Here is a 22,607-nt window from a genome sequence, read left to right as displayed (position 1 = left end):
GGGAAAATGATTTAGAGCTAGAGACAAAAGAATAGCAAAAAAAGTGAGGAAAAGAACATAGTTATCGTCCTAGTGTGAATTCGGAAGCAATTATATATTCATGTTAGAATAATTTTTTTAGGACATAAATCTTAATAGTAATATTGCTTGGAAACATTGACCGTGGATATGAAGCTAGATTTTTAGGACATAAATCTTAATTTGCGAGCAAACTGTAGTTTTGACTTCATTTTGAGCATCAGGTACTACTAGCATGCAGCAATTAATGAGCAGGCAGGTTATGTTGATGGATTGTTGTGAGAATATGATATGCAAAATAATGCGCGCCAAGGCAAAGGCTAATATTAGTATTTAGTAGTACAAGTGCAAGCAACTCCACTATTCTTCTCTACGGTCGCCATCACCAGGTGTACTGCGTCCTCGCTGCACCCACCTGACATGACCTGGGGCATACTGTTACACATTTGGTGCGTGCCCCGACCCCAGTGCCCATCATGCTAAATATTATTAACTTATTCACCACTCTAATTATTATATATATATATATATATATATATATAGGCAAGCATGGTATGTATTGTGCAAGCAACCAAATTAAATATATATAATCCATTTTTAATTCTTACCTGTATAATGTACGTACAATACTAATCACTACACATTAATCCAAGCCAATGCTCCAGTCGGCACATTTTAACCGGTGGCGGCGCATGATTAGGCGTCGCCTTCCTCCTCGGCTTCGCATGTGAGGCCGAGGAGGAGATGGGCGAAGGCGACGATGATGTACTTGTGGTCCTGCTTCTGATTGAGCGAGAGGTAGCAGAGCAGGAGCTCATGGAGGTGCGCCCAGTGGACCCCCTTCTCCAACCCCAGCGCCGCCACCATCTCCTCCATCGATCGCCGGAAGTCCCGATACGGATCTGGAGAGTAGGTCCGCACAGCGACCCCGGCGCCCTTCCCTACGACGGCGATGGCGGCGGAGTCGAGGATAGACTTGGATCTGCCGGGGGACGCCGGGAAGAAGCGGCGCGAGGCGATCGCCGTGGAAAGATCCCGATCCGAAGGCGTAGGCGACGATCCTCCCTCGCCAGAGATAGAGGAGGAGGCGGAGGAGAGGGAGGAGTAGGCGGTGGCGGCGGATCCTGAGGAGAGGGTTACGGTTAGGGTTTCGGAATCGGAGGCGGCGGGGTCGTATAGGGAGTTGAAGTTCTTGAACACGACGGAGGCAGAGGTGGAGGACGACGACGTTGCTGTGGTGGAGGAGGCATTCCGGGAATTCGAGATCGCTAACGGAGGGGTAGAACGGGAATGCCGCTTGAGGCTATAGAAGCACTGGTTTAGTCCTTCTCCAAACATTTCTCTCACTACTAAGCTTTTCCCCGCCCCCCCCCCCCCCCTCCCCCTCTCTCTCTCTCTTCTCTCTTATCCCGGGAAGTGGTTTTGATCTACTTATTTATAGCTGGTAATCAGTTGGATTGGTAATTGGATGAATAATTTGTATATTATTCATAGTCTATTCGGGGAGCGAATCACCGTTCGCATTGAATACAGACGCGATGGACTGCCGTCCGATAAAGAAGTGGAGTCTACCGCCATTACGTGCATGGCATCGCACTGGTGGGACGTTGTAAATGAAGGGATGTGATTTGCTTGATGGCAAACTGACGGTGGATTCAGAGCAAGCAATAGAAAGAGGACACACACACACACACACACATTCGAGACAGAGATATTATCTTGGATTCTATGTAGTGGATATGATCAAAATAGGTCCCCTCTAACAAATATATACAAAGACACAAAAATGTATTAATTAGAGGGCCACGTATGCAATTAATAACTAATCATGAACCCTAACAAGCCTATTTATATTTATTCCTCAGTTGTGGGTGCAGCCAAAATCCTCTTGCACGACTAGTTAGTTGCAACTTGGAGACCACCCAATTAGCCAATAATGCATGTACAGGCATTGAACCCGTCCCTTTCTACATGTCTAGTAGATGCAACGTTACTTTCATTCATGTACAGGCATTTTCAGCTACGTATATATATATATGCTTTTGGCCTACTAAACTTTAATCTTACGAAAAGATTTAATCTTGGTGCTTAAGATAACATATAGATTGAAGTAGGTGGAGGAAAAAAATAACAACACACTTACCTACTACGGCTGAGAACGGAAATGGCGCCGAAGTGGCTAAGTTAAAGTTACTTAAGGAATATTGGGGGCAGGACCAGTTTGCATAAAATTTAGAGACAGTAATTAAACTAAGCGGAGATTAACGTATGTATCCATGCATGTACAACTGAAACTAAATGAAAACCCTGAATTAAATAAGTAATGGACCGTGGAGATTTTCTCACAGGAAATCCTTCTGGGACAAGATCCGTGATTCCCGGTCGTTGTTAATTAGTACAACGAGCAACTCACTCGCCCCAAAATCATATATCTATATACCATTACCATTACCATGTTGGCCTCTTCACCCACAGAAGTGAAGTAATTAAATTAACCATTAACACATCTAGGGTAGAAGGCCTACCATATCCAAAGGCCGAAGCTTAAGCTTTGTCGCTGCCTGGAATACTTGTGACTGCGTTGGAGAAACCCAAAGAGCTAAACTAATTAGTTGGGTCCTTAATTAATCTACACGCGACTCAGTTCCCCAGCTGGCTCTCTGCTCATCAGAGTGTGGGGCTCCATGAAGCTAGTAGAATAGGAAAAGGCCAAGAGAAGTGGGGGGCACCTTCTTCCCAAGTGGCTACTATTAGAGATATATAGGATATGGCATTAAAAAGTGAGCTTGAAGTGATCGATATGACAGTCCTACTGTGTGTACCACTTGAGTCGATCATGTTGTCTTAATTGACGACTCTCTAAAACATAATTCAAGGCTCGTCACATGTGGATTATAGGCAAATACTTGGAATTTACTTATAATTAATGAACCAAGTGCGTACGGCAATATATAATGGCATATATGAATGCCACATGCATCCAGTAGTACACGTCCAGATATAATTAGCTACCTACAGTACTATCGTACGTAAAACAACAGTGATCCGCTGTATCATAGAAACAAAGCAACGAACGTAAACTAAACAGAGTCAACTTAAAGTACTTTACTAGGACAAACTACTGCCGTTCTTGATTGAACCTCGCCGCCGCAGTCACTGATGCCGCCACCCCACCCGGAGTAGTCGCTAAGTCCGGTTTGTTTCGTATTTCCGCTCCGACCACCCTCTCCGCGTCCTCTCTCGTCGCCCCCTTATCCACCGGTAGCTTCGCCGTCGCATCCTGTGAATCGAAAACGTACGACGCCTAAATATATCTGAAGAAAACTAAAATCGATCTCCACAATAATTGGTTCAGACATCAAAATGAGAGAGAGAGAGAGTGAGAGAGAGAGAGAGAGAGAGTAGTAGTAGTAGTAGTAGTAGTACCGAGAGTACGTCGGCGATCTTGGTCTTGAGATCATCTCGCATGACGCGGGTGTTGGCGTCTGCCGCCGCCTGAGCCGATGCGGCGATGCCGCCCGGAATAGTGAGGTTGTGACCTGTCGCCCTTATCTCGGCAGCTTGGATCGCCGCCGCGTCGCTCTGGTCCACCGGCTTGCCACCAGCGGACAGAGCAGCTGCTTCTAGCGCCTCGCCTATAGTTACGGCGCTCCCTTCCAGTGCCCCGGCAGGTTTCCTCATAGTCACCGGAGTCGGCGTCACGTACTGGCCTACAATCTTAATCATGACAAGGAGCGAAAGGAGAATTACATTTCGAATCCTGCATTTGTTCACTATTCTGCGGAATGGATAGATTTGCAAATAGCCTAAAACGCACGGTTTGAATTGTAAAATTGTCCAGGGTGAAGCAATAATAATAACAGTAATAATCCAAAGCCATAATTACATGTCCGGCGACGTATTCTGTAATGACGCGGCGGCCAGGCAAGTCGGTCTCGGTGACACAGACGCCTTCGTCACCCGGAGAGCTACTGTACTGGTCGCGGCCTACCGCGCCGGCACGCTCGTTGATGGCGGCGGCAGACTGCATGACGGCGGCGGGGCCGCCCTTTTGGGTCTGACCCAAGACCAAGTTCTCGGCGGATTGCATCAAGGCGGCGTCTTTGGGTGCTATAGCCTGGTCCGCGAGATCACCTGTGACATTAAAGACGTCCCCATACTTAATTGCTTCGCCCTGCAGCTTCTGCTTCTGGTCACCACCTTCAGACCTACTGGGTTGTCGCTGGCTCATCTTTGATCGATTCCGCTCTACTTGCATGCATATCAATGATCGATTTTGAGTTTATATATTTTTCAGACTCGTCGGAGGAGTAAAGAGGTGAGGACACGTAAGCTGAACGTGATACGTGGAGGTCGTCGACGGTGTACGCACTGACGGCTTCACGATAAGACCAAGGCTACGTGTTCGATAATTGCCGTACGTGAGCGGTGCATAATAGGGTAGGATAAACCGGTGGACGATGCTAAAATATTGTTAATAAATCAAAATTAATCATTTTCCCACCACACCCCCCCACACACGTATTATTAATCTGCCCAACAGTATCGGTGCACTTTGCTATACACAATGGCCGGGTCACCCCAGGATTTCTCTCCTTTCTCAAATACTTCAATATCCCTTTTAAATTTATACTTCTAATTTAGCAAGTTTTAATATATCCGATATAATAAATTTTAATATCAGTTCCAGATATTTTATATAGAAAGAAATGCATTAATTATAAAGATTCCTAACTCCCAGATTATATATTTTATTGTTTCGTTAATATTTCTCTCTCTTAGACTATAAATATAATTAGATCTTAATTATAAATTTTATAGGAAATATTATTAGTACTAAACAAATTAAATTTGATTCTTTATAGACAATTTAATTTTTTGACAGAAGGAAGGACTTATTAATTCCCACGAGTTCAGGCATACAGATAAGTTAGCTACGGAGAAAACGAAAGAAAGCAAAGAAAAAGTAGGGAGCGAACTAGAGTTCATGAAAGAAAGAAAGAGAAAAAAAATAAGGAAACCGTGTGCTATATACTACAATTTACATGGCACGGCTTGGGCTGGCGAAGACGAATCATTATTATTAACTCTTGACATCTATTAGTGCCGGGGAAGTGAAAGTCTGATACGTACATATACAACTCTACAAACCAAACAAGATCTAAAACGACGAATGACATACTAATTACAAACCCTACGTTCGACATAAACAAACGCATTAATTAAGCGGCCTAATAAAGGTCTTGAGGCGTGAATTAAGCCGTTGCCACTGCCGCCGTCACACCACTGGCCAGGTGTTGCGGATTTCAACCCGACCGCGTCTCCCGGGTCTCTAAGTTCATCTCGGAGAGGAAATACGTTTAATGTCATACTTGATGGGGGCTCGTGTGTTTTCTTTTTTGCTTGGGACGAAGAGGCCACTAAATAGGAGATTTGGGAGGAGGAGGAGGAGCAGAAGGGTGGACATGTGGAGATGTGGGAAGTGAAAATGGTGTCATGGAGAGAGACCTGACATAGCGACTTGTTAGAGAGTTAATTTCAGATGTCCAAGTAGATAAGTACTTTTTTTTTTTTTTTTTCCATGCATAGACAGAGGAAGAGGACGCGTACTGCACCGACTACATCTAACCGAGACATGCACACATACATACTTGTGTGTAGTTACGTTGTATACACTACGACGATTCTTTATAACCAAAAGACCCAGACCGACCGAGATGGAACAACCATGCACGCACGTATACGTACACTAGTTACAAACTAGCTAACTCTAGATATCCACTACAAAAGCAGCAGGTCACTACTACATTAATACGCTCCACTCCGACCTACATCGTGTCTCGATTGAGCCGTGCTGCTGCCGCCACGCCGCCAGGCTGCGTAGTCGCATCAGGTTTATTCCGCATCTCCGCTCCCACGACTCTCGCTGCATCGTCCCTCTCCACCGGCTTATCAGCTCGTAGCTTAGCCGCTGCATCCTGCTCTCAATTTTCATCACCACCACAAAGTTAGTAAGCCATATATATTTAATTTTGTGTGTGTGTGTGTGTGTGTGTTGATATTAATAGAGCTACCGAGAGGACATCTCCGAGCTTAGTTTTCTCCTCGTCGCGCAAAGCCCAGACATTGGAATCAGCAGCAGCCTGGGCCTCGGCGGCGACGCCTCCAGGCAGAGTCACGTTGAAACCTGCTGCATCGCTTTGCTCCACTGGCTGGTTGCCAGCTGTTATCGCCGCCGCCTCCAGCGCCTCGCCAATAGTTAGCTTGGTGGGTTCCTCTGCCCCTACTCCGCCTCTTCCTACCGTTATATCCGCTTCCACGCACTGCCCTACCGCCTAAGGAGAATAAAAAAAAGAAAAAGAATAAATACTCTTACATTTGCTTTGATGTGTGTGTGTGTGTGTGTGTGTGGGGGTGTATATATAGATAACGTACTTGGCCAGCGACGAATTCAGTGACGACGCGGACGCCTGGAACCCTTGTCTCGGTAACCGTGACGCCTTGCTCGCGTGGGATATCACTAGCTTGGTCATGGCGGACAGCACCCACGCGCTCGTTAACGGTGGCGGCTGATTGCATAACAGCAGCCGGGCCACCCTTCCTGGTCTGGCCCATAACTATGTTCTCCGCCGACTGCATCATAGCGGCGTCTTGTGGTGCAATGGTCTGGTCCGCCAGGTCGCCCCCCACCGGGAAGACGTCGCTGTACTTGATGGGCTCGTCCTCGTCCTGGCTCTGACCTTGGACTTGCTGTGGTCTTCTAGGCTGTTGCTGGCTCATCTTTCTGGCTTGAGTACTGAGGAGGAAGTGATAGGTTCTGCTCGATTCGGTCGTTCTTCTAAGGATGGTGGATATCATCAGAATGGAACGTGAGGGAGATTAGGTAGTGGCCTGGTTGGTACGAGTATTAATCAGATCGAAGGGTGGCACGGTGTCACCAGTGGGGTTCGTTGATTGATGGGGTGATCGTGGAGTGATGGTGGCGCCTACTTGATGCCTCGGTGGAGCCTCACGCGGGTGCTTCGGGACAGCGGTGAGGGCAGTCGCATAATAAATCGAGAAAAGAATTTGGTTGTGTAAGTAATCTTGAAGTTAACAACATGATCATTTCAAGATGATAATTACAGTCAAGAAGCTGCTTGTTTGCTAAGGCTGCATTCAGACAGAGAGAGTAGGAAATGACAAAAGAAGGGCTTAGAAAATAATTAAGCTCGAATGAATTTTTCTTTCTCCACAACAGCTTGATCTCAGCAGGTATCTACAAAGGGGGAAACTTATACCGATGAATTTTCATATAAAAGAAAAACAAATATCGCAGAGTGAGGAAGGAGGCGAAGATAGAATCTAAACATCAGTCAAAAGTATCGATGATACAATCATGACATAAGCAAGGCAGAAGAAGAGAACAATCTGAATCAAGAATTTTGGATTATCTCTCAGGCTTGGAGCTGCTACTGCTCTGCAAATTGGAAATACAAAAGTGAGATAAGAGAATCGTATCAACATCTCCTCAATTCTGATGCACAGATTGAACCGGAAAGTACAACCTACCTAGCGATGCGCTGAGAAAATCGAAGAAAGGGTAAACTCTGAATAAAAACCACTCCAGGTCCTGTCAGAATAGCCGTTAATTGATTGTCGCCCTGCAAAGGAGATCAGTCAATCTCTCAAAGCCAAATCATGGAGCAATATAAATGAAACTGCTGTATCTATTGATTGACGCATGATAATATTGCATTCACATGACAGCGGTTTAGCTATAGCTACTTATTTTTGGTCCACGACAATAATATCTTTTACTTTAGTTTTATCAACAATAGCAGATTTATACAGGACTACATATGTTTCTAGTTAAACCATAGCATATGTTTCTCAAGTGTATCAGCTTTGCCCGTAAGTTTCTTAAAGTACCAACATCTGAATTTAAAACAATATCATGACTGACCTACAGAATTCCAAAAATGCAAACCTACTTCCAATTGGAAGGATGCACATTTACGATCAAGATCATAAAATAAAGTAAAAAAACCACATCTGCTCACCCCAAATACCGCTCTTCTCATTTGGTTGGAATTCTTCAATTGGAAACCAATTGCACTCGTCATAGCGACAATGCTGGCAGCATCAACGACGAGTACTTCCCCATCCTCGAGAATCTTCTGCACAACTGGAACAACAAATGCCATGCAGATGCAAAGTTAGGGAAAAACAGTGAAGAGTAAGTAATTCCAGAACTGAAATTAGTTTATCCTGTTCCATAGTTATTCCACTTCTTGTTCCTAATAACTTATGGAAATACTGAATGAACTCAAGAATCCTTAATTACAAGAAGCACGCATGAAAAGATGGTTTTTCTAAGTCGACTATATATCTAATGTAACCGAATTAGAAGACAGTGAAAAGAAGCTTCAAGATTGTTTGCATATGTAGGTTAATACAAAAGAATAAACTTGAACAACAAGAATTCAGATATACCAGATCCACCACCAACAAGGAAAGCAAGCCCCTGACCTCTTAGCTTCTGCTTAAGGATCACCTGTAATTGTACTTCATTAGACAGATCAAAACTAGCAGGAAGAGAAAGGTTTAGCAAAGACTCTGAAACAGACAAAAAAATTGTTTTGAGATCTCACCTCTGCTCCAGCATCTACATTTTGGGCTCTCTGATCGGTTGTACTGACCACTGTTACATCATTGAGAGAGCAAAGAAATGCATCCGACTGCAACCACCATTTTCAGACGTTATATATAATTTCTGCTGTTGACGTAGTAAAGTAAAAGATAAAATCCAAATGGTTCTGATATCAATCAAAAAGTTGCATGCATATCTTGCATGAGCTAACATGAAATATGATAAATAGTGAACAGAAGAATTCAGTTCCCCCTTGTATTGTTTTTGGCTTCAGCTTTGATTTTTATTTCTAGGAGAACATTCCAAATCCCCCCGTTCTTAAAATCACTTTGTGAACTGCCGTGACATTCACCAAGTTGAATGTATATGACATGTACTTTATGTACATTGTCATATATTGCCTACTTCAGGCAGTAAATAGGGACACAAGAACACCTAGAGAACAAAATTATGCAAGTAATTATAGGTGTTAAGTGATAGTACGACAAGTTTGATTCAGGATCCAATGCAACAGAAATTACTACTTGGGAACCAGCTTAAGATAAATATTCAAGAAATGACCTGGAAAATGTTTTGATGTAAGTTCACAAATTTGAATATGAGACTGCGCAATGTGTAAACATAAATTAAAATTGCAAAATTTTAGTGTCACATATGACAACTTCCATCTAGTTCGTATGGAATAAGAAAATAACAAGGACCAAGTTGGAAAGCAAAAGTAATTAGCTGTACCCGGATGAGAATTTGTCCACCAAAGTTTGCTAGATCTATCTGCAAGAGCGGATAAAATATAATCAATATCATATAACTTTTTTGAAGATTTTGGATTTGTGAATTGCAGCATGAATAAGAAGAGGACAAATAATATAATTGCCTTTGCTACAAATATAGTTAGGGATGAAAACGGGTTGGATTAACTCCGATCCGACCCGCTATATGATCCGATTAGGATCGAGTAAATAATTCCTATCCAACCCGAATACGATTCGGATACCAGATAAAATTTTTAAAAAGAATTCGGTTACGAATTCTTATATGGGTAAAAAACACAGATACGGATATGAATACAAGTTAGATATAATTATACAGATACGAATATCGGATGTCCGTTTAATCGTATTATTTTTGAATGACTTACAATTTTTTAGTTTGCTTATTTAAATGATGAATATTGATATTGTTACTAATGATGTGCCCAATATTTTTTCTAGAGATTGATTTTGCTAAATATATATGTATTGACATGCAATTTATTTTTAAAGTCTTAATATATTGTGTTAATTATCTCTAAAAGAAAGATCATAATTTGTTTAAAATTCGACCCACATCCATTTAGAATCCAATTATCTATCCGAAAATTATTTGATCAATATCTAAAAATTATCCCTATCCGCTTAGTTCGGATATTGTTCTAAATTTTGTTATCCATCCAATATATGTATCTGAATCCGTATCTGAACAAAAAATATAGATTCATATATGAATTGAGCACTATCCGATCTGTTTTCACCCCTTGATACAGTCACTGAAATAAATTTGGAGGGGCAACCCAAAGGAAGACATACCTATGCTGGGCTAGGCAGATTAAGGCTAGAGATTTTGAATTCATGGCACACATATTGTAAGACAACACCTATGCTGTCCTTAATGAGGTTAGAAATCTTGGCTAGGCTGTGGCTTTCAACTTTCCAATTGATATACATCAAAAGACAGATCATATTCCATGTTGAATAAGCTCTCATATAATTAAGCAGGTAACCCTTTCATAATCAACTGACCTCACTCTACTATGGTAAGTAAACAAATATGTTCTTAATATTAATATTTCATATTTTCATAACATAAATGAGAATTCTCAAAGGTAATTGATATTTTATTTCAGCTTTTCCACAACTTCAGACTAACAATATAGAAAATATTAAAGAGGTATTATCGAATAATGTAGAATATCAAAAGAGATGACAAAGATCTAGGCCTCCAGGCAGCCATATGGAAGTCACAATAGTCAGACATACATTTGATTTCATTGTAAATTGAACTATTCCTATAGTACGTATCAGGGTAATTATCTCATCTAATAGAAATCATACAATAAAAATAATAATAAATAATAAAAGTATCCTTCTAATGCAGTTTGAGACAGAAATCTTCATGCTAAAACATTAATAATGTTTGTTGCATACTAACCGGTAATATCCTTGCAAGGGATGGTGCCGCAATTCCAACAAATCCATCGTCGGGACCAGGATTGAAAAGAACTATGCTTGACAACCGTTTACCAAAAAGCCATTGCCAAATGCCCCCCTCATTTTCAGGGAAGTAATTGTTATCCATTTGAATGGATCCAGATGTGAAACACATTGTACCTAGTGGATTATGAGCATCAAAGTTAAGTATGTTTACAATATTCCAGACTATGTGAGCCACAGACAACAAGCTCTTAGACATATGAAGAAGTGAATACACTTATAATGAGAGCTAGAAGTCAGCTAACAAATATTATATAGGAATATTGTCAGATAAAGCGAATACATCTGCGACAAGATCTACATAGACAAACAGTGCCTAAGGAGAATATACAAATTATATTAAACATCAGCAGAAGTCCAGACACCATACATTGGACCCAGTGTATAGAATTAACTGTAATGATGACTAGAAAAGGCAATAATACAACACATGTACAAAAGAAAATGGAGAATTACCAGGTTTTGCAGTCACCTTCTCTTGTGATTTTAACATTATCTGGAATGAATTTCAATCAAATTAATAAATTCACAAGTTCTCTTGGAAAAAAGGTGCTGAAACAGTTTATCAGGACAGAGTACCTGAACAATCTGTGAGTCTCCACCCAATATCTGAAAAGCTGTCACTACTTCTTGTGGACTCTGAAATACACAGCAGCTCAGCAAGCTTAGCAAGACTAGAACAATAACTGCCGAAGTTATATAATTATGTTTTATGCACTTATGGACCTCAGCAAAAGAAACACACAAGAAGAAACTTTTTGTGAGAAGGTCCAGTTGACGGCCTGTATGTAGTTCAATATAAGCATATAAAGAGTAAGAAAGGGAGATTACTTTCAGAGATCGTCTCAAAAAGAAAAAACCTGAGGACATCTAATGGAAAAGCTTGCCATTAGAATGACACAAACCGACAACATCATTCTCTGGTAAGGAGGCGCATTTTCTATTGAAAAGCTTTACAAGAATTGTTCAATCTAGTAAACAGAAGCAAGTTTGAAATTTCATCTTCCTCTATCCCCAACCCTAAACCCCGAGTCAAATTTTTAGCTTTTCCTGTGCTAAGATTGATCATAGGAGCTTTAATCATTAAACAAAGCAACTTCCGTATACATGACCTGTACAATAAATTCCTTTCCTACGCTACCAATTTGCAAAAATTTCTCCCAGATCCCTCGGTTTCAGTTCAGATCCATGGCATGAAGCTCGAGAAATACAAACAATATCACATAAATCAGGTTAAAAACGCACCTGGTAGACATAGGGCTGGAAAGGCGTGGAAAAAAAGGGCGCGGCCATGGCGGCGGAGCAGCGAGTTCTCCACGAAGCTTTCGAGTCGATCAACAGAGATCAGATCGAAGGCTTCCAGGCGCCATTAGCGTTAACTTGAACTCGCGGAACTAAAAAGATGGAAAAATTGGACGGTGGATGATCAGATTCATGGGTTCTCTGCTTGGTTCGTAATGGTCCATAATCCACGTGGCGTCTTTCTATTGGTTTGTTCTCATTCGTTGACGTGTTTGCGTCTGCCTCCTTGTTACTACGTCAGCGGCGTTTCATTTTTTTTCTAAACGATCTACGCCGTTCGTTTCTGCATCAATAATCTTGACGAAGTTCATAACCATTGGATGAATGGGCTTATAATTGCCACAGTGAATGCCTTGGTGGGCCTAAATCGAATCTCCCAGCCCAAGGCCTATTTCTGCTGGTTCACTTCTCTCCGTTGCTCCGGCCCTCTCTCCCGGCCTATCCATCTCCCGCCTCCCTCAAGAAAACGAGAGAGAGAGAGAGAGAGAGAGAGAGAGAGAGAGAACGAGAGAGAGAGAGAGAGAGAGAGAACGCCATCTCCTCCTCTTACTCAGGAGTGTTCCTCTCTCTCGGAGGAACGGATCGATATCGTGCTCTATCGGTGGTCGGTGCTCCAAATGGCGATCAAGAATGAGTGGGGAGGGAAGGACTCCCGGCGCAAGTCTGAGGAGCTAGCCTCCAACCCTCCACCCTCCTCTCCTTGTTCTCCCAATCCGAAGGTATTGAGGATCCTATCTCCCTCTCTAATTGACACACCTTTTGTTGTTCTTTTGCTCTAATTAATGTTTTAGATCCTGTTTATATTGATTATTTGGAGTATGTTGGAGGAGAACATGGTGCTTTGTTTCAATGCAGCGATCGAGGACGGCAGCGTTGAAGAGCTAATCTTTTCATTTTTCGTTTTCAGCTACATATTATATTATATTGTGCATAACTTTTAATTGTTTATATTAATTTATGTATATTGTAGATACGCTTGATGGCTAAATTTATGAATTACTGAATTTAGTCGATTGGCATCAATGCATTAAACAGATTGCAGAACAGTTGATGATTGTGCATGAAGGTTGCCTTCAGGGAAATTATGAAACAATTGAAAAGCTGAGACGGTCAATTCCTTCAACAACCGATTCCTCTGTTTAGACAGGTGATCTCAATACAATTATTGTCTCAAAATATCACACAAGTATCTGAGGAATTTTCTTCAAGGTTAGAACAAACTTTCCTGTCTGCCAAGTGGTAGAAACTGTAAAGGTGGAAGTTTGAGAAAGTATGTACCTTATTGTAAGCTTTATTTGTATTGCAAATTGGTAAGATCTACATGATCCTATTACCATGTTCTTCTTGTTACTGTTGGCAACTTGATGGTTCTAGTCATACTTTTCTATCATGTTAATATGTATTAGTTGTATATGGTTTGGCACTCTTTTCCAGCATTGCATATTGTTGTTGTTGTTTAGAACATAAACATGAAAATTGTTATGTTGTTGTTTAGAAAGGTATTTTCTATATATGCAGAGTGCCATCTGGCTTTCTAGATGTAGATTCTCAGTTGGGTAATACATGGAAGGAAAGGATTTGCACATTGTCAAATGTGGATGTAGGATATGTAACATATGTTGTGTTTAGCAGGTTAAGGATGCATCATTAAAAAAATTGTGAATCAAGAGATTGCTTGCCACAATTTTCCATATCCTTGTGATCTTCACATGATTGAGTTTCTTGTTTGATCTTTTTAGAGGGCCATTATTGAAATTTGAAATATGAAAGACTGAGACAAATGCATATTTTGTATCATAATCACTGAAATTTGACTGGAGAAAACAGTGATAGATGATTGTTGAATCTATCCAATAGAGAGAAGAAATTAGGTACAGGTAATTCATGTATTTGCAATATATAAGCTTCTGAATCTTTGCTATTTCTATTGGTTTCTGCTTTTCTATAGGAAGTTTCTGAAACTTGAATAAGATGGGTGAAATGTGCTACGATCTTGATGTGATTAGTTTCTCAAACTGCATGATTTGATGTTAAGAATGAAAAGGTTGAATGATACTTCCTTTATGTAGTGAAAGGTCATTAAAATGCAGGTATGTTTTTCTGTTCATTCTGACAAATGCTTTGTAAAACAGATGTGATTGTTATTTATCCTTTCTGTTTATTTGCATGGAAATACTGTAACTCATTCATCTCTAAGATGTAAATCCTGATACAGGTGGTTGACAAGAATGCATCAAGGTTCAGAGGAACCGAGTCAGTAGTGATGATCTATGTACCCAATCCTAGATAAACGGTGCGGATAGGCTGCCATCACAAAAATTACCTGATGGAGATGGATCCAATTGCAACCGGGCAAAACAGGGCTTTAGTCAATTGGCAGCATGCAGAGAAACAAGTGATCATATCATAAAAGCCTAATATGTTGAGCTGCCTAGTTTGTCTGTCCTCAAAACTCTCTATTCTTCATATTTTTCTGCTTTTGCATAGAAAGACTTTCTTCTGGGAATATTATTTATACTAACTTAGTAGTCGAAGATGTGCTGGGGATTTTGATGTCCATTCTGGAGAATATTTTGGTTGCAGAGGCTGATGAGCCAGTATTGTCCGGAGTTAGCAAGTAAAATCTCTGGTGTAAATTTTATGCCATGCCATGTTATACTCGCGGAATGTTTGCCATCTCTATTTCAACATGAAGACATATGCATTATTGAAGCAGCAGTTACATTTTCCCAGATCTTGTATGTTATTCAGATCAAAGTAGATCTGGAACATGCGTAACATGTGTAACATTGATCACGGTTAATAGAACTTTGTGTACAGTAGGCATGAGTGCTGGGCTGTGTAGAATAGAAGATTGTTGAAGTTGGGTATCTGAGTCCAGTTTTACTTTCCTGTTCATTCTTGTTCTCTTTTTATCTCTCTTACACAAGGAATATGATTCATGATAGAACTTTTTGTAATTATTTTTTTCCTCCACTCTCTGTTTCTTATTTTTTATTCACAGTAGTTATACCCTAGTTTTTATTCTCTTTACTCTAGCTTTTCCACATATATATATATATATATATATATATATACATATATATCAAACTAATAAAAAATAAAATTTAACCTGGTTGCATTGGATAGATGAATGATTGGGAAAAATGATTAGGAAAAAAGAATATTATCTTGGCATGATTAACTGACGAGCATATTACTGAAAGAAAATATTAACTTGGATCAAACTCAAGAGTAAAATGAAGTGGATTGATATTTATAGAGCAATCAAAACCCATTTTTAATTTAAATAAAATGAAATGTACATTCGTCTTGTCCATCGTGAAAACTTCAGATTGGTAACCCGTCAGCTATGAAATCCTCTGCTTAGAAAGACAACCTTCCAAACATTAATTTGGAGTTTTGACTCTATGCTGTTGGTCACCAACTCACCATGATAAATAGAGCCTGTCTTGCTCGATCTCCTGACTCTATTACTGACGGTATCAATACCTAAGTAATAGTTTTCAAGCTAATTATGTATTTCATAATGTTACTCTTGGTTAGCAAGTAGGGATATAAATTTTAAGTGCACCTGGGTTGAGGGTTTTACTCATACTCTTTATCGAGTTTGATCTACGTTTTGTAATTTAGATAAAATTTCTATTTTATTTATTTAAGCTCTATATAGAGGTAGTTTTGACATTGTGGGATGTTTCTATACAAGCAGTGCTTTCTACTAATAGGTTTCTATTGAGATTATGCTCTTGTTTGGTTCTTGCATAAATTTTTTTAAGAATAATTATATATATATATATATATATAAATTAGGTTTATCTATAATTTTACTTATATTTTATTATTTAGTTATAAAACACAATAATTACTTTAAATAAATTAATATAAAAAATTTATAGTTAATTATTAAGTATAAGTAAATATATTAATTGTACTAAAATTTTAGTTATAAAATCGTGTATAGTTTTATCACCGCTTGTGTGATAAAATTCTATAGATGACTTATTTTTATTTTAAGGTTGAACTAAAATTTTTATAAGTATTTGATTGCAAAAACATATTTAAGAAAATTTTAATTTCCAAACACCACCTACGTGTTGCCCTATAAAAATTATTACCTAAACCAGATTTCTCTCGTAAATTTTCTCGTTCGAACTGCTCAGATGCTCTAAAAAGCTGCCGGGTTGCTCTCTCTCTCTCTCTCTCTCTCCCTCCCTCCTTTCTGGATCCGCGAAGGAAACAACTCCTTTGGGCTTCCCTCTGATCTACGCCTTGTTAATTGGATTCTCTCGAATGTAAGGCTTTTCTATTCGGTTACAGATTTCGGTCCTTGTCGGAAGATGTGGCTTTATACTATGTGAGATTTATCGGAGTATCTCTTTGTTTCTCTTTTGTGCCTTGTAGATTTTGCTGGATTGGGTTACTTGATCAAATGGTAAGTTAACGGCGAGAACTTTCCCCCCCTCTTTTAGTGGATTATAGTCCTGCGTAACATATCACAGCGGTCTTGAATGTCTCGATTGAAGTCCAATTTCAATGAGCTGGAGAAGCCTTTTGGTTCAACTTTCTTCAAATTTCATCTTTTAGGTTTTCTTTATATGCAGTTAGGCAGTTAGACTTAAGGTTACTGTTTGTAAATCATCAACGTAGATCATATCTTTATTTGTGGTCCTTATGATATTAGTGGGGATTGTAGATTATTTCTTTTCAGTTATGCGGATATGGCCATATTCTGTATGTGCGATCTTTGCCTTGAAGAGAATCCCTTCAGACTAGCAAAATAGCTATCGACTCAAACTTAGACTTGGATTCTAGTCGAAAGACTATAAGAAAAGCTATCAGAGATCGATGGAAAGACGGTATGCATCGTCGAATGAAACATCTGCTTATTTACTACGGCAGTTTGATTCTCTTGAAGTCTGTATAATCTGTCGATAAACTTAGACTTACGGAGAAAACTGCTTGTAGACAAGTAAGTTCTTTCGTGAGTATCATCGCCTTCTACCTTTGTTCTTATTTGTAGCAAAGAAATTCAGTTGTTATCTGAAAAAAAAAAAATCTGAGAGCTGCTACTCTAAAATGATCTAAAACAACTGCTTCTTTGATTTTTCCATATATCATGGAAAAGGGCTCAAACAAGGATGAGATTTGAATGTTATGGTTTCTTTCTTTTGTGATTTGTTCCTCCCCTAGTTCACCTTTCTTGACAAGATACTAGTTTTTTGGCGCATTGCCATTAGCTAAACATGGATAATATAGTTTTGTTTGCACCTTTATTGTCATGTGTAGTAAAGAAACGTTTCATTTCTCTTCAGTGACATGAGAACTGCTATCTGGTGGACCTTTTCTTTTGAATTATTATGCAGATACATAAAATATGTTTGTACTGTATACTAAATCTTTTGCAACGTTGAATGATGGAACTTTTAAGTGATCTTTTTTTTTTTATACATGTAACAGCTTTGTCAATGACCAACAGAAACAAATCCATGGAAATTGATTTATCTGATGGAAGCAATTCTAATGTGCCTTCTTTAAATGAAGAAGGGCTGGTTGGCACACCCGTTGCTGCTGGTGCATCTGGTGAGGGTCTACCTTATGCTCCTGTGGATTGGCCATGTCCTGGAGATATATGGGGGTGGAAGGTGGGAAATAGGCAAACAGCATCTGGTCACTGGGCTGATAGGTACCTCTTGGACCCCCAAGGCCTTCTTTCTTTGCCATAAAGTTTCTTGTAGCAAGTCAGGATTCCAAGGCAGGGCACAGATGAAGAAATCTTCTGAAAAGACTTCCTGACTCGAGTATTTGTTGGTTTACAGGTACCTTTATCCCCCCTCTCATCTTCATAAACTTATTGGTACGAAATCGACATTTCAAAGCAAATCATCAGTTGAAGACTTTCTCCGAAAGGAATTTCCGGAGATGGATGCTGACTCCTTTTTCGCCTCGTTTATCTGGAAGGTTCCTTGCAAAGGCCATAACCCAAGAAAAGGTTTCTTGTTGATCTCTGCTCTACCTTCTTTTGTTGTTTTCTTCATGTCAGATAGTCTAACCGTTGTCTTAGTTTTTTCTCAACAGAGATAAGTTTAGTCAATTTGCTGCTTTGTATAAGGTGCATTTTATTGTTATTTCTTTTAACCCCATTGCCTCTGAATAAGATGTTTAACTTTTTCAGTCAATTTTCATCTATGGTACTCCAGACTTGCTTTCTTGGAGCTATTAGAGAGGTTAGCTGTGCACCTTCAATTCTATGTTAGGCCTGGGTAACATCAAGAAAGATTTGAATTTCTGCAAGTAATTCAATGAATTTTTAAAACGAGAAAATGGCACCAGAGATTGTCTTCTCTCATTCCTCAAGGCCTCAGACATGTTTATGTTGAAGATAAGATCACAAGACAAGCTGTTCTTATGAGAAGATCTAGTATAGAATTCAATTATACCCCTTTTCAATTATCTTTCATCTGGTACTTCACAGGGATAGATGATGCAGGTAAATAATAGAATAAAACTAACAAAGAAGATAAAAGAGAATGGCTAATATCATTATCTATATTGGGTCTTTTAATATAGTTTTTCCCCAAAAATGTAATAAAGATACATGCACACAAGCACATGTTAACTGAAACATCAATTCCTGCACTTTGGAAGACAGACTAACATTGAAAACCAAATATCTTGTGCTTTTTCTGTGGCATTAATCGTGCTATACTATCTTTTACACCTACTTATTTTGACTTCCTTCTTGAAATATGAACTTGGAGTTCACTCTAATCTAATCGCATTGTTTAAAAGCTCTCATCACCAAACAACAAGCGATGTGCACTTGTGCAGAATTAGTCAGTCAAATATTGTTTTTGTTCTGTAATCCATTGTTTCAGAAATCAATTTGTTGTCGTCCTTTTTTTTATTGTAGCTCAATTTTGGTTAATTCTACACATTTTCACTTCAATTTCCTTCTCCATGTGTGCAAGGCAAAGCAAACCAACTGCAAATCATTTGAATTTTGTTATTTTACCCTTATACTTGCTTTGTTGACAGTAAGAGCTCAAATGCAAACCAGGCTTTTCTGCTGTTTAACAACTATAATGTTATAAAAGAAAAACTTCTTTAATCCTGCTTTTCCGATGTATATATGATGTTGTAAAATGAAGCCCCTGGGTGTATCCTGATCCTACATTTTGCAGGTGCAGCAAAAGATGTTCATATTGATTCCTCACGCAAAGATGTCAGTGAAAATTCAAAATGTTACAACTATAATGTTATAAAAGAAAAACTTCTTTAATCCTGCTTTTCCGATGTATATATGATGTTGTAAAATGAAGCCCCTGGGTGTATCCTGATCCTACATTTTGCAGGTGCAGCAAAAGATGTTCATATTGATTCCTCACGCAAAGATGTCAGTGAAAATTCAAAATGCGAGTCAACAGTTGGAGCTGGAGGCTGTAAGGCTAGAAATAAGATGTGCCCCCTCCAAGATGAAACAAGAACTGATCCACTAGCAGTAAATGATTGTGATATATGCTGTGCAGAAGCTGGTTTTTGCCGTGTCTGTTGTTGTATCCTTTGCAGCAAAACTGTTGATTTGGCTTATGGAGGTTATAATTTTGTTAGATGTGAGGCAACTGTGGATGAGAACTATTTTTGTGGTCATGTTGCTCACACTGAATGTGCTCTTCGTTCTTACATGGCTGGAACCGTTGGAGGAAGCATTGGTTTGGATGTTGAATATTATTGTAGGTGTTGTGATAGTAAAACTGATCTCATGCCGCATGTGACCAAACTTGCTAGAACTTGTGAATCTCTTGATTCACGGGAAGGAATCGAGCAAATATTGAGTATGTGTTTATGCATCTTGCGTGGCTCAGAACAGATGGAAGCAAAGAGCTTGCATAATCGTATTGAATCAGTCATGGCTAAGGTACTACTCATAGCTTAATAGGCTCATTTCTGAGCTACTGAATCAGTAATAAATTGGCACTTCTCCCTATAGTTACTGCCTTCTCAATTAATGGTCTCTCAACCAACAGCTTGACCATCTGATGTTTAATCCAGCTTAAACATGGAGTTCATCTCGATGAAATCTGGAAAGTGGAGGATAATATCTCAGTACCTATTGCAGGTCAGTGATTTGGAAATTTACCATTTCTGGAATTAGTATGGTGGCAGGTATCATCCTAACTGTAAACAGGGATAGGTCTGATTTCTGTTTACTACTTTGGGACAATTTTTAAAGGTGCAACTGACATATGCTCGCTAACAAACTTAGTCCCATGAGTACATAATATAGAGAGAGCTCCCGTTCCCTTTCCATGATAGTAGCCATCATCAAGGATGTAATCCAAAAAGGGTCTTTCTATGATACTTACTATCTTTTGTCTGCTCTAGGAAAATTGGTGAGGTTTGCTCTCGTGATTCAGGATTACCTTTTCTGCTTTCTTTGCTGCTTCACTGGAGTAGTGCAGCAATTTAGATATCTAATGCTGATAAGAATTCTCATATCTAACAGTTTTTAGTTACTTGCAATCGTTCATTATCTGCTGTTGAATTTATACAAATTGTTTCTTTTTTGTTACAGGAGAAATGCCCTATCAACCTAGTGAGGTAAGAGTGCTAGGTGCTCAGCGTGTCTCCCAAACAGTGGATTGCACAAATATGGTTAAACCGATGCAGAAACATGAAATGATGGATGGCAACATTAATTGGCCCGTGTATATAACATCAGATCACAGAAATGTGTCAATTAAACTTGAAGACGAGGTAGATCAGGTCCTTCAGGAATTAAAGAAGTCGCAGGAATCGGAATACAGAATCGCAGAACAAAAGCTTTATTCTCATAAAGATTTCCTTCTTAGTTTATACCATTTGCTTGATACAGAGAGGTCTCAACTTGCCCATCCTTTGTCTTTATCAAGTGGTGGAAACTATGATGCTCTTCTTTCCAATGTTCTCAACAGAGTGGATCAAATAAAGCACGAGGAGGAAAAGTTTAGGAGTATGATGAAAATTGCCAGCGGATTTGCACGAACACCAAGACATATCCTCAGAGAACATTTTGGGATGATAATTGATGATTGAACTGTGTTCGTATCATTTGAACTTGTATCAATTTGTCTACATGTTGTGCTATAGATTGTGTTCCCACGACAGGAAATAATAGGACGGCACTGCTTGTTGACCCTGGAAAGAGGATAATTTATACCACAAATTTCTGATCCAGAACTATGTTGCTGATGTGAAAAACTTTGATGACTTGGCCTGCTTCATTCTTGAAAACACTGATGCTTTTCAAGTAATACATAGCACTACTATTTTTTTATGCCAATTTCATAAAAGCATGAGCAGGCTGTCTTTTTCTTTCTTTTCCTTTCTTCTCCCATGAGTTGTGTTCCAAATGGAAGCCATGCATCTTTAGTTGGTTTTTTTTTTGAAAATACTTTGATACCATTCTAATATTTATAATCTTAATCTAAAGGCTATAATAGTCGATTTTTATATTCAGATTTTAAAATTATATTATATTAAAAAAATAGCATATTAGTTAAGAAGATTAGATTTTCTGTTAAAATTTTTCTCTTTTAGATATAATTATACTTAAATTATAGATGATATTATTTAATAGTAAATAATTTAAATTTAATTCTCTATTTCTCTTTGTTATTTTTTTAGTTTAAATTAATCTTAAACTAATAAGAGATATATGTAAATAATAAAAAATAATCAAAGAGATAAAAATCTAATTAAAATTTTATCAAATTAATTATAAAAAGACATCAATATTTTTATTCTAATATATATATATATATATCTTTTATTTGATAAATTATTAAGATAATATAATTATCAAGAATAATGTATAAAATAATATATTTAAAAAATAATAATTACCTATTGAACCGGTAATACTTTTTAAATATTTTATATTTCTATTATATACTTGAGAATTTTAACCAATAGCTCTTTATTAAAATAATTAATAAATGAGTAGGAAAGATGCGCCCGTTACCGTTACATTGTGCATTTTCCTTGAGACTTATCTCAACACTTGTGCATTCCTGTTATGAATGAGTTTATACTTGTGAATTCTTCGTCTGATTCACAGAGTATAATAGTAAATGCTCGGTAAAAACTTTCTTATTTATTCTAGATTTATAGGATCTCTTAGACGCCGGTGTGGACGGGGTTGTTGAGAACGAGTGGCACATTCGCAAATACCATTTCATTATCGGGCTAATTTCGTCCATGACCTCCATATTTTCATCTGTGGAAAAATCTCTGCGGATCCTGTGAGTTTGTCTTACTCGAAGAGCATTCTACGGTGGATGATGCACTCATCAAGCACGTTGACGGGCAAACAATTCGGCGCATACAAAAATATATGCGGTCGTCCGGACGATGACGACATTCATTTC

At 38.8% G+C, this 22,607-nt stretch overlaps 6 protein-coding genes across 9 annotated transcripts; 2 read left to right on the top strand and 4 right to left on the bottom strand.

Moving 5' to 3' along the window:
• Positions 1 to 575: 575 nt before the first annotated feature.
• LOC140786871 (uncharacterized) lies at positions 576 to 1,423 on the bottom strand. The gene has a single exon (XM_073135572.1). The coding sequence runs from the start codon at positions 1,354 to 1,356 to the stop codon at positions 715 to 717; it is 642 nt and encodes a 213-aa protein (XP_072991673.1). The 5' UTR covers positions 1,357 to 1,423; the 3' UTR covers positions 576 to 714.
• Positions 1,424 to 2,910: 1,487 nt separating this feature from the next.
• Positions 2,911 to 4,437, bottom strand: LOC140786976 (late embryogenesis abundant protein D-34-like). The gene is made up of 3 exons (XM_073135703.1): positions 3,905 to 4,437; positions 3,445 to 3,735; positions 2,911 to 3,298 (listed from the first exon to the last, which is right to left on the bottom strand). Exons 1-3 carry the CDS (start codon positions 4,274 to 4,276, stop codon positions 3,137 to 3,139), a joined length of 825 nt encoding a protein of 274 aa, XP_072991804.1. The 5' UTR covers positions 4,277 to 4,437; the 3' UTR covers positions 2,911 to 3,136.
• Positions 4,438 to 5,575: 1,138 nt separating this feature from the next.
• LOC140786870 (late embryogenesis abundant protein D-34-like) lies at positions 5,576 to 7,019 on the bottom strand. The gene is made up of 3 exons (XM_073135571.1): positions 6,454 to 7,019; positions 6,093 to 6,353; positions 5,576 to 5,996 (listed from the first exon to the last, which is right to left on the bottom strand). Exons 1-3 carry the CDS (start codon positions 6,874 to 6,876, stop codon positions 5,847 to 5,849), a joined length of 834 nt encoding a protein of 277 aa, XP_072991672.1. The 5' UTR covers positions 6,877 to 7,019; the 3' UTR covers positions 5,576 to 5,846.
• A 193-nt stretch (positions 7,020 to 7,212) lies between these two features.
• On the bottom strand, positions 7,213 to 12,327 carry LOC140786869 (uncharacterized). Its single transcript, XM_073135570.1, has 10 exons — positions 12,145 to 12,327; positions 11,479 to 11,538; positions 11,356 to 11,395; positions 10,838 to 11,016; positions 9,383 to 9,421; positions 8,652 to 8,738; positions 8,494 to 8,554; positions 8,061 to 8,185; positions 7,570 to 7,661; positions 7,213 to 7,477 (listed from the first exon to the last, which is right to left on the bottom strand). The coding sequence occupies exons 1-10, from the start codon at positions 12,190 to 12,192 to the stop codon at positions 7,363 to 7,365; spliced, it is 846 nt and encodes a 281-aa protein (XP_072991671.1). The 5' UTR covers positions 12,193 to 12,327; the 3' UTR covers positions 7,213 to 7,362.
• A 194-nt stretch (positions 12,328 to 12,521) lies between these two features.
• On the top strand, positions 12,522 to 15,053 carry LOC140786043 (uncharacterized). Its single transcript, XM_073134201.1, has 3 exons — positions 12,522 to 12,920; positions 13,237 to 13,348; positions 14,417 to 15,053. Exons 1-2 carry the CDS (start codon positions 12,522 to 12,524, stop codon positions 13,342 to 13,344), a joined length of 507 nt encoding a protein of 168 aa, XP_072990302.1. The 3' UTR covers positions 13,345 to 13,348; positions 14,417 to 15,053.
• Positions 15,054 to 16,334: 1,281 nt separating this feature from the next.
• On the top strand, positions 16,335 to 21,520 carry LOC140787695 (uncharacterized). 4 transcript variants are annotated; one of them, XM_073136778.1, is made up of 7 exons: positions 16,335 to 16,493; positions 16,603 to 16,633; positions 17,659 to 17,884; positions 18,018 to 18,190; positions 19,554 to 20,116; positions 20,251 to 20,317; positions 20,774 to 21,520. In XM_073136778.1, the coding sequence occupies exons 3-7, from the start codon at positions 17,667 to 17,669 to the stop codon at positions 21,271 to 21,273; spliced, it is 1,521 nt and encodes a 506-aa protein (XP_072992879.1). In that variant the 5' UTR covers positions 16,335 to 16,493; positions 16,603 to 16,633; positions 17,659 to 17,666; the 3' UTR covers positions 21,274 to 21,520. The 4 variants fall into 4 exon arrangements, with proteins under 4 accessions (XP_072992879.1, XP_072992880.1, XP_072992877.1 ...); XM_073136779.1 differs by having other exon boundaries at positions 16,345 to 16,493; positions 17,659 to 17,888; positions 18,022 to 18,190; positions 19,560 to 20,116; XM_073136776.1 differs by having other exon boundaries at positions 16,345 to 16,493; positions 17,659 to 17,888; positions 18,022 to 18,190.
• The last annotated feature ends 1,087 nt before the right edge of the window (positions 21,521 to 22,607 follow it).

The sequence above is a fragment of the Typha latifolia genome, chromosome 4 (assembly GCF_019914945.1).
Source record: "Typha latifolia isolate L0001 chromosome 4, TyphaL0001v2, whole genome shotgun sequence".
Taxonomy (NCBI): Eukaryota; Viridiplantae; Streptophyta; class Magnoliopsida; order Poales; family Typhaceae; genus Typha; species Typha latifolia.
The sequence above is the reverse complement of the archived record's forward strand: the minus strand, read 5'-3'. Positions and strand labels throughout refer to the sequence as shown.

Bases quoted from the DNA above. Each gene is read 5' to 3' on its own strand.
- LOC140786871 (XM_073135572.1), bottom strand. From the start codon at position 1,356: ATGTTTGGAGAAGGACTAAACCAGTGCTTCTATAGCCTCAAGCGGCAT.
- LOC140786976 (XM_073135703.1), bottom strand. From the start codon at position 4,276: ATGCAAGTAGAGCGGAATCGATCAAAGATGAGCCAGCGACAACCCAGT. The intron at 3,736-3,904 runs GTAATTATGGCT...GTCATGATTAAG, and splicing joins CAGAATACGTCGCCGGACAT to ATTGTAGGCCAGTACGTGAC. The intron at 3,299-3,444 runs GTACTACTACTA...TTCGATTCACAG, and splicing joins AGATCGCCGACGTACTCTCG to GATGCGACGGCGAAGCTACC.
- LOC140786870 (XM_073135571.1), bottom strand. From the start codon at position 6,876: ATGATATCCACCATCCTTAGAAGAACGACCGAATCGAGCAGAACCTAT. The intron at 6,354-6,453 runs GTACGTTATCTA...TATTCTCCTTAG, and splicing joins CTGAATTCGTCGCTGGCCAA to GCGGTAGGGCAGTGCGTGGA. The intron at 5,997-6,092 runs GTAGCTCTATTA...AATTGAGAGCAG, and splicing joins AGCTCGGAGATGTCCTCTCG to GATGCAGCGGCTAAGCTACG.
- LOC140786869 (XM_073135570.1), bottom strand. From the start codon at position 12,192: ATGGCCGCGCCCTTTTTTTCCACGCCTTTCCAGCCCTATGTCTACCAG. The intron at 9,422-10,837 runs GTTAGTATGCAA...CCGCTCTTGCAG, and splicing joins CCCTTGCAAGGATATTACCG to ATAGATCTAGCAAACTTTGG. The intron at 8,186-8,493 runs GTATATCTGAAT...TTGTTGTTCCAG, and splicing joins CCTTGTTGGTGGTGGATCTG to TTGTGCAGAAGATTCTCGAG.
- LOC140786043 (XM_073134201.1), top strand. From the start codon at position 12,522: ATGAATGGGCTTATAATTGCCACAGTGAATGCCTTGGTGGGCCTAAAT. The intron at 12,921-13,236 runs GTATTGAGGATC...TGCATTAAACAG, and splicing joins CTTGTTCTCCCAATCCGAAG to ATTGCAGAACAGTTGATGAT.
- LOC140787695 (XM_073136778.1), top strand. From the start codon at position 17,667: ATGACCAACAGAAACAAATCCATGGAAATTGATTTATCTGATGGAAGC. The intron at 17,885-18,017 runs GTACCTCTTGGA...GTTGGTTTACAG, and splicing joins TCTGGTCACTGGGCTGATAG to GTACCTTTATCCCCCCTCTC. The intron at 18,191-19,553 runs GTTTCTTGTTGA...TACATTTTGCAG, and splicing joins AGGCCATAACCCAAGAAAAG to GTGCAGCAAAAGATGTTCAT.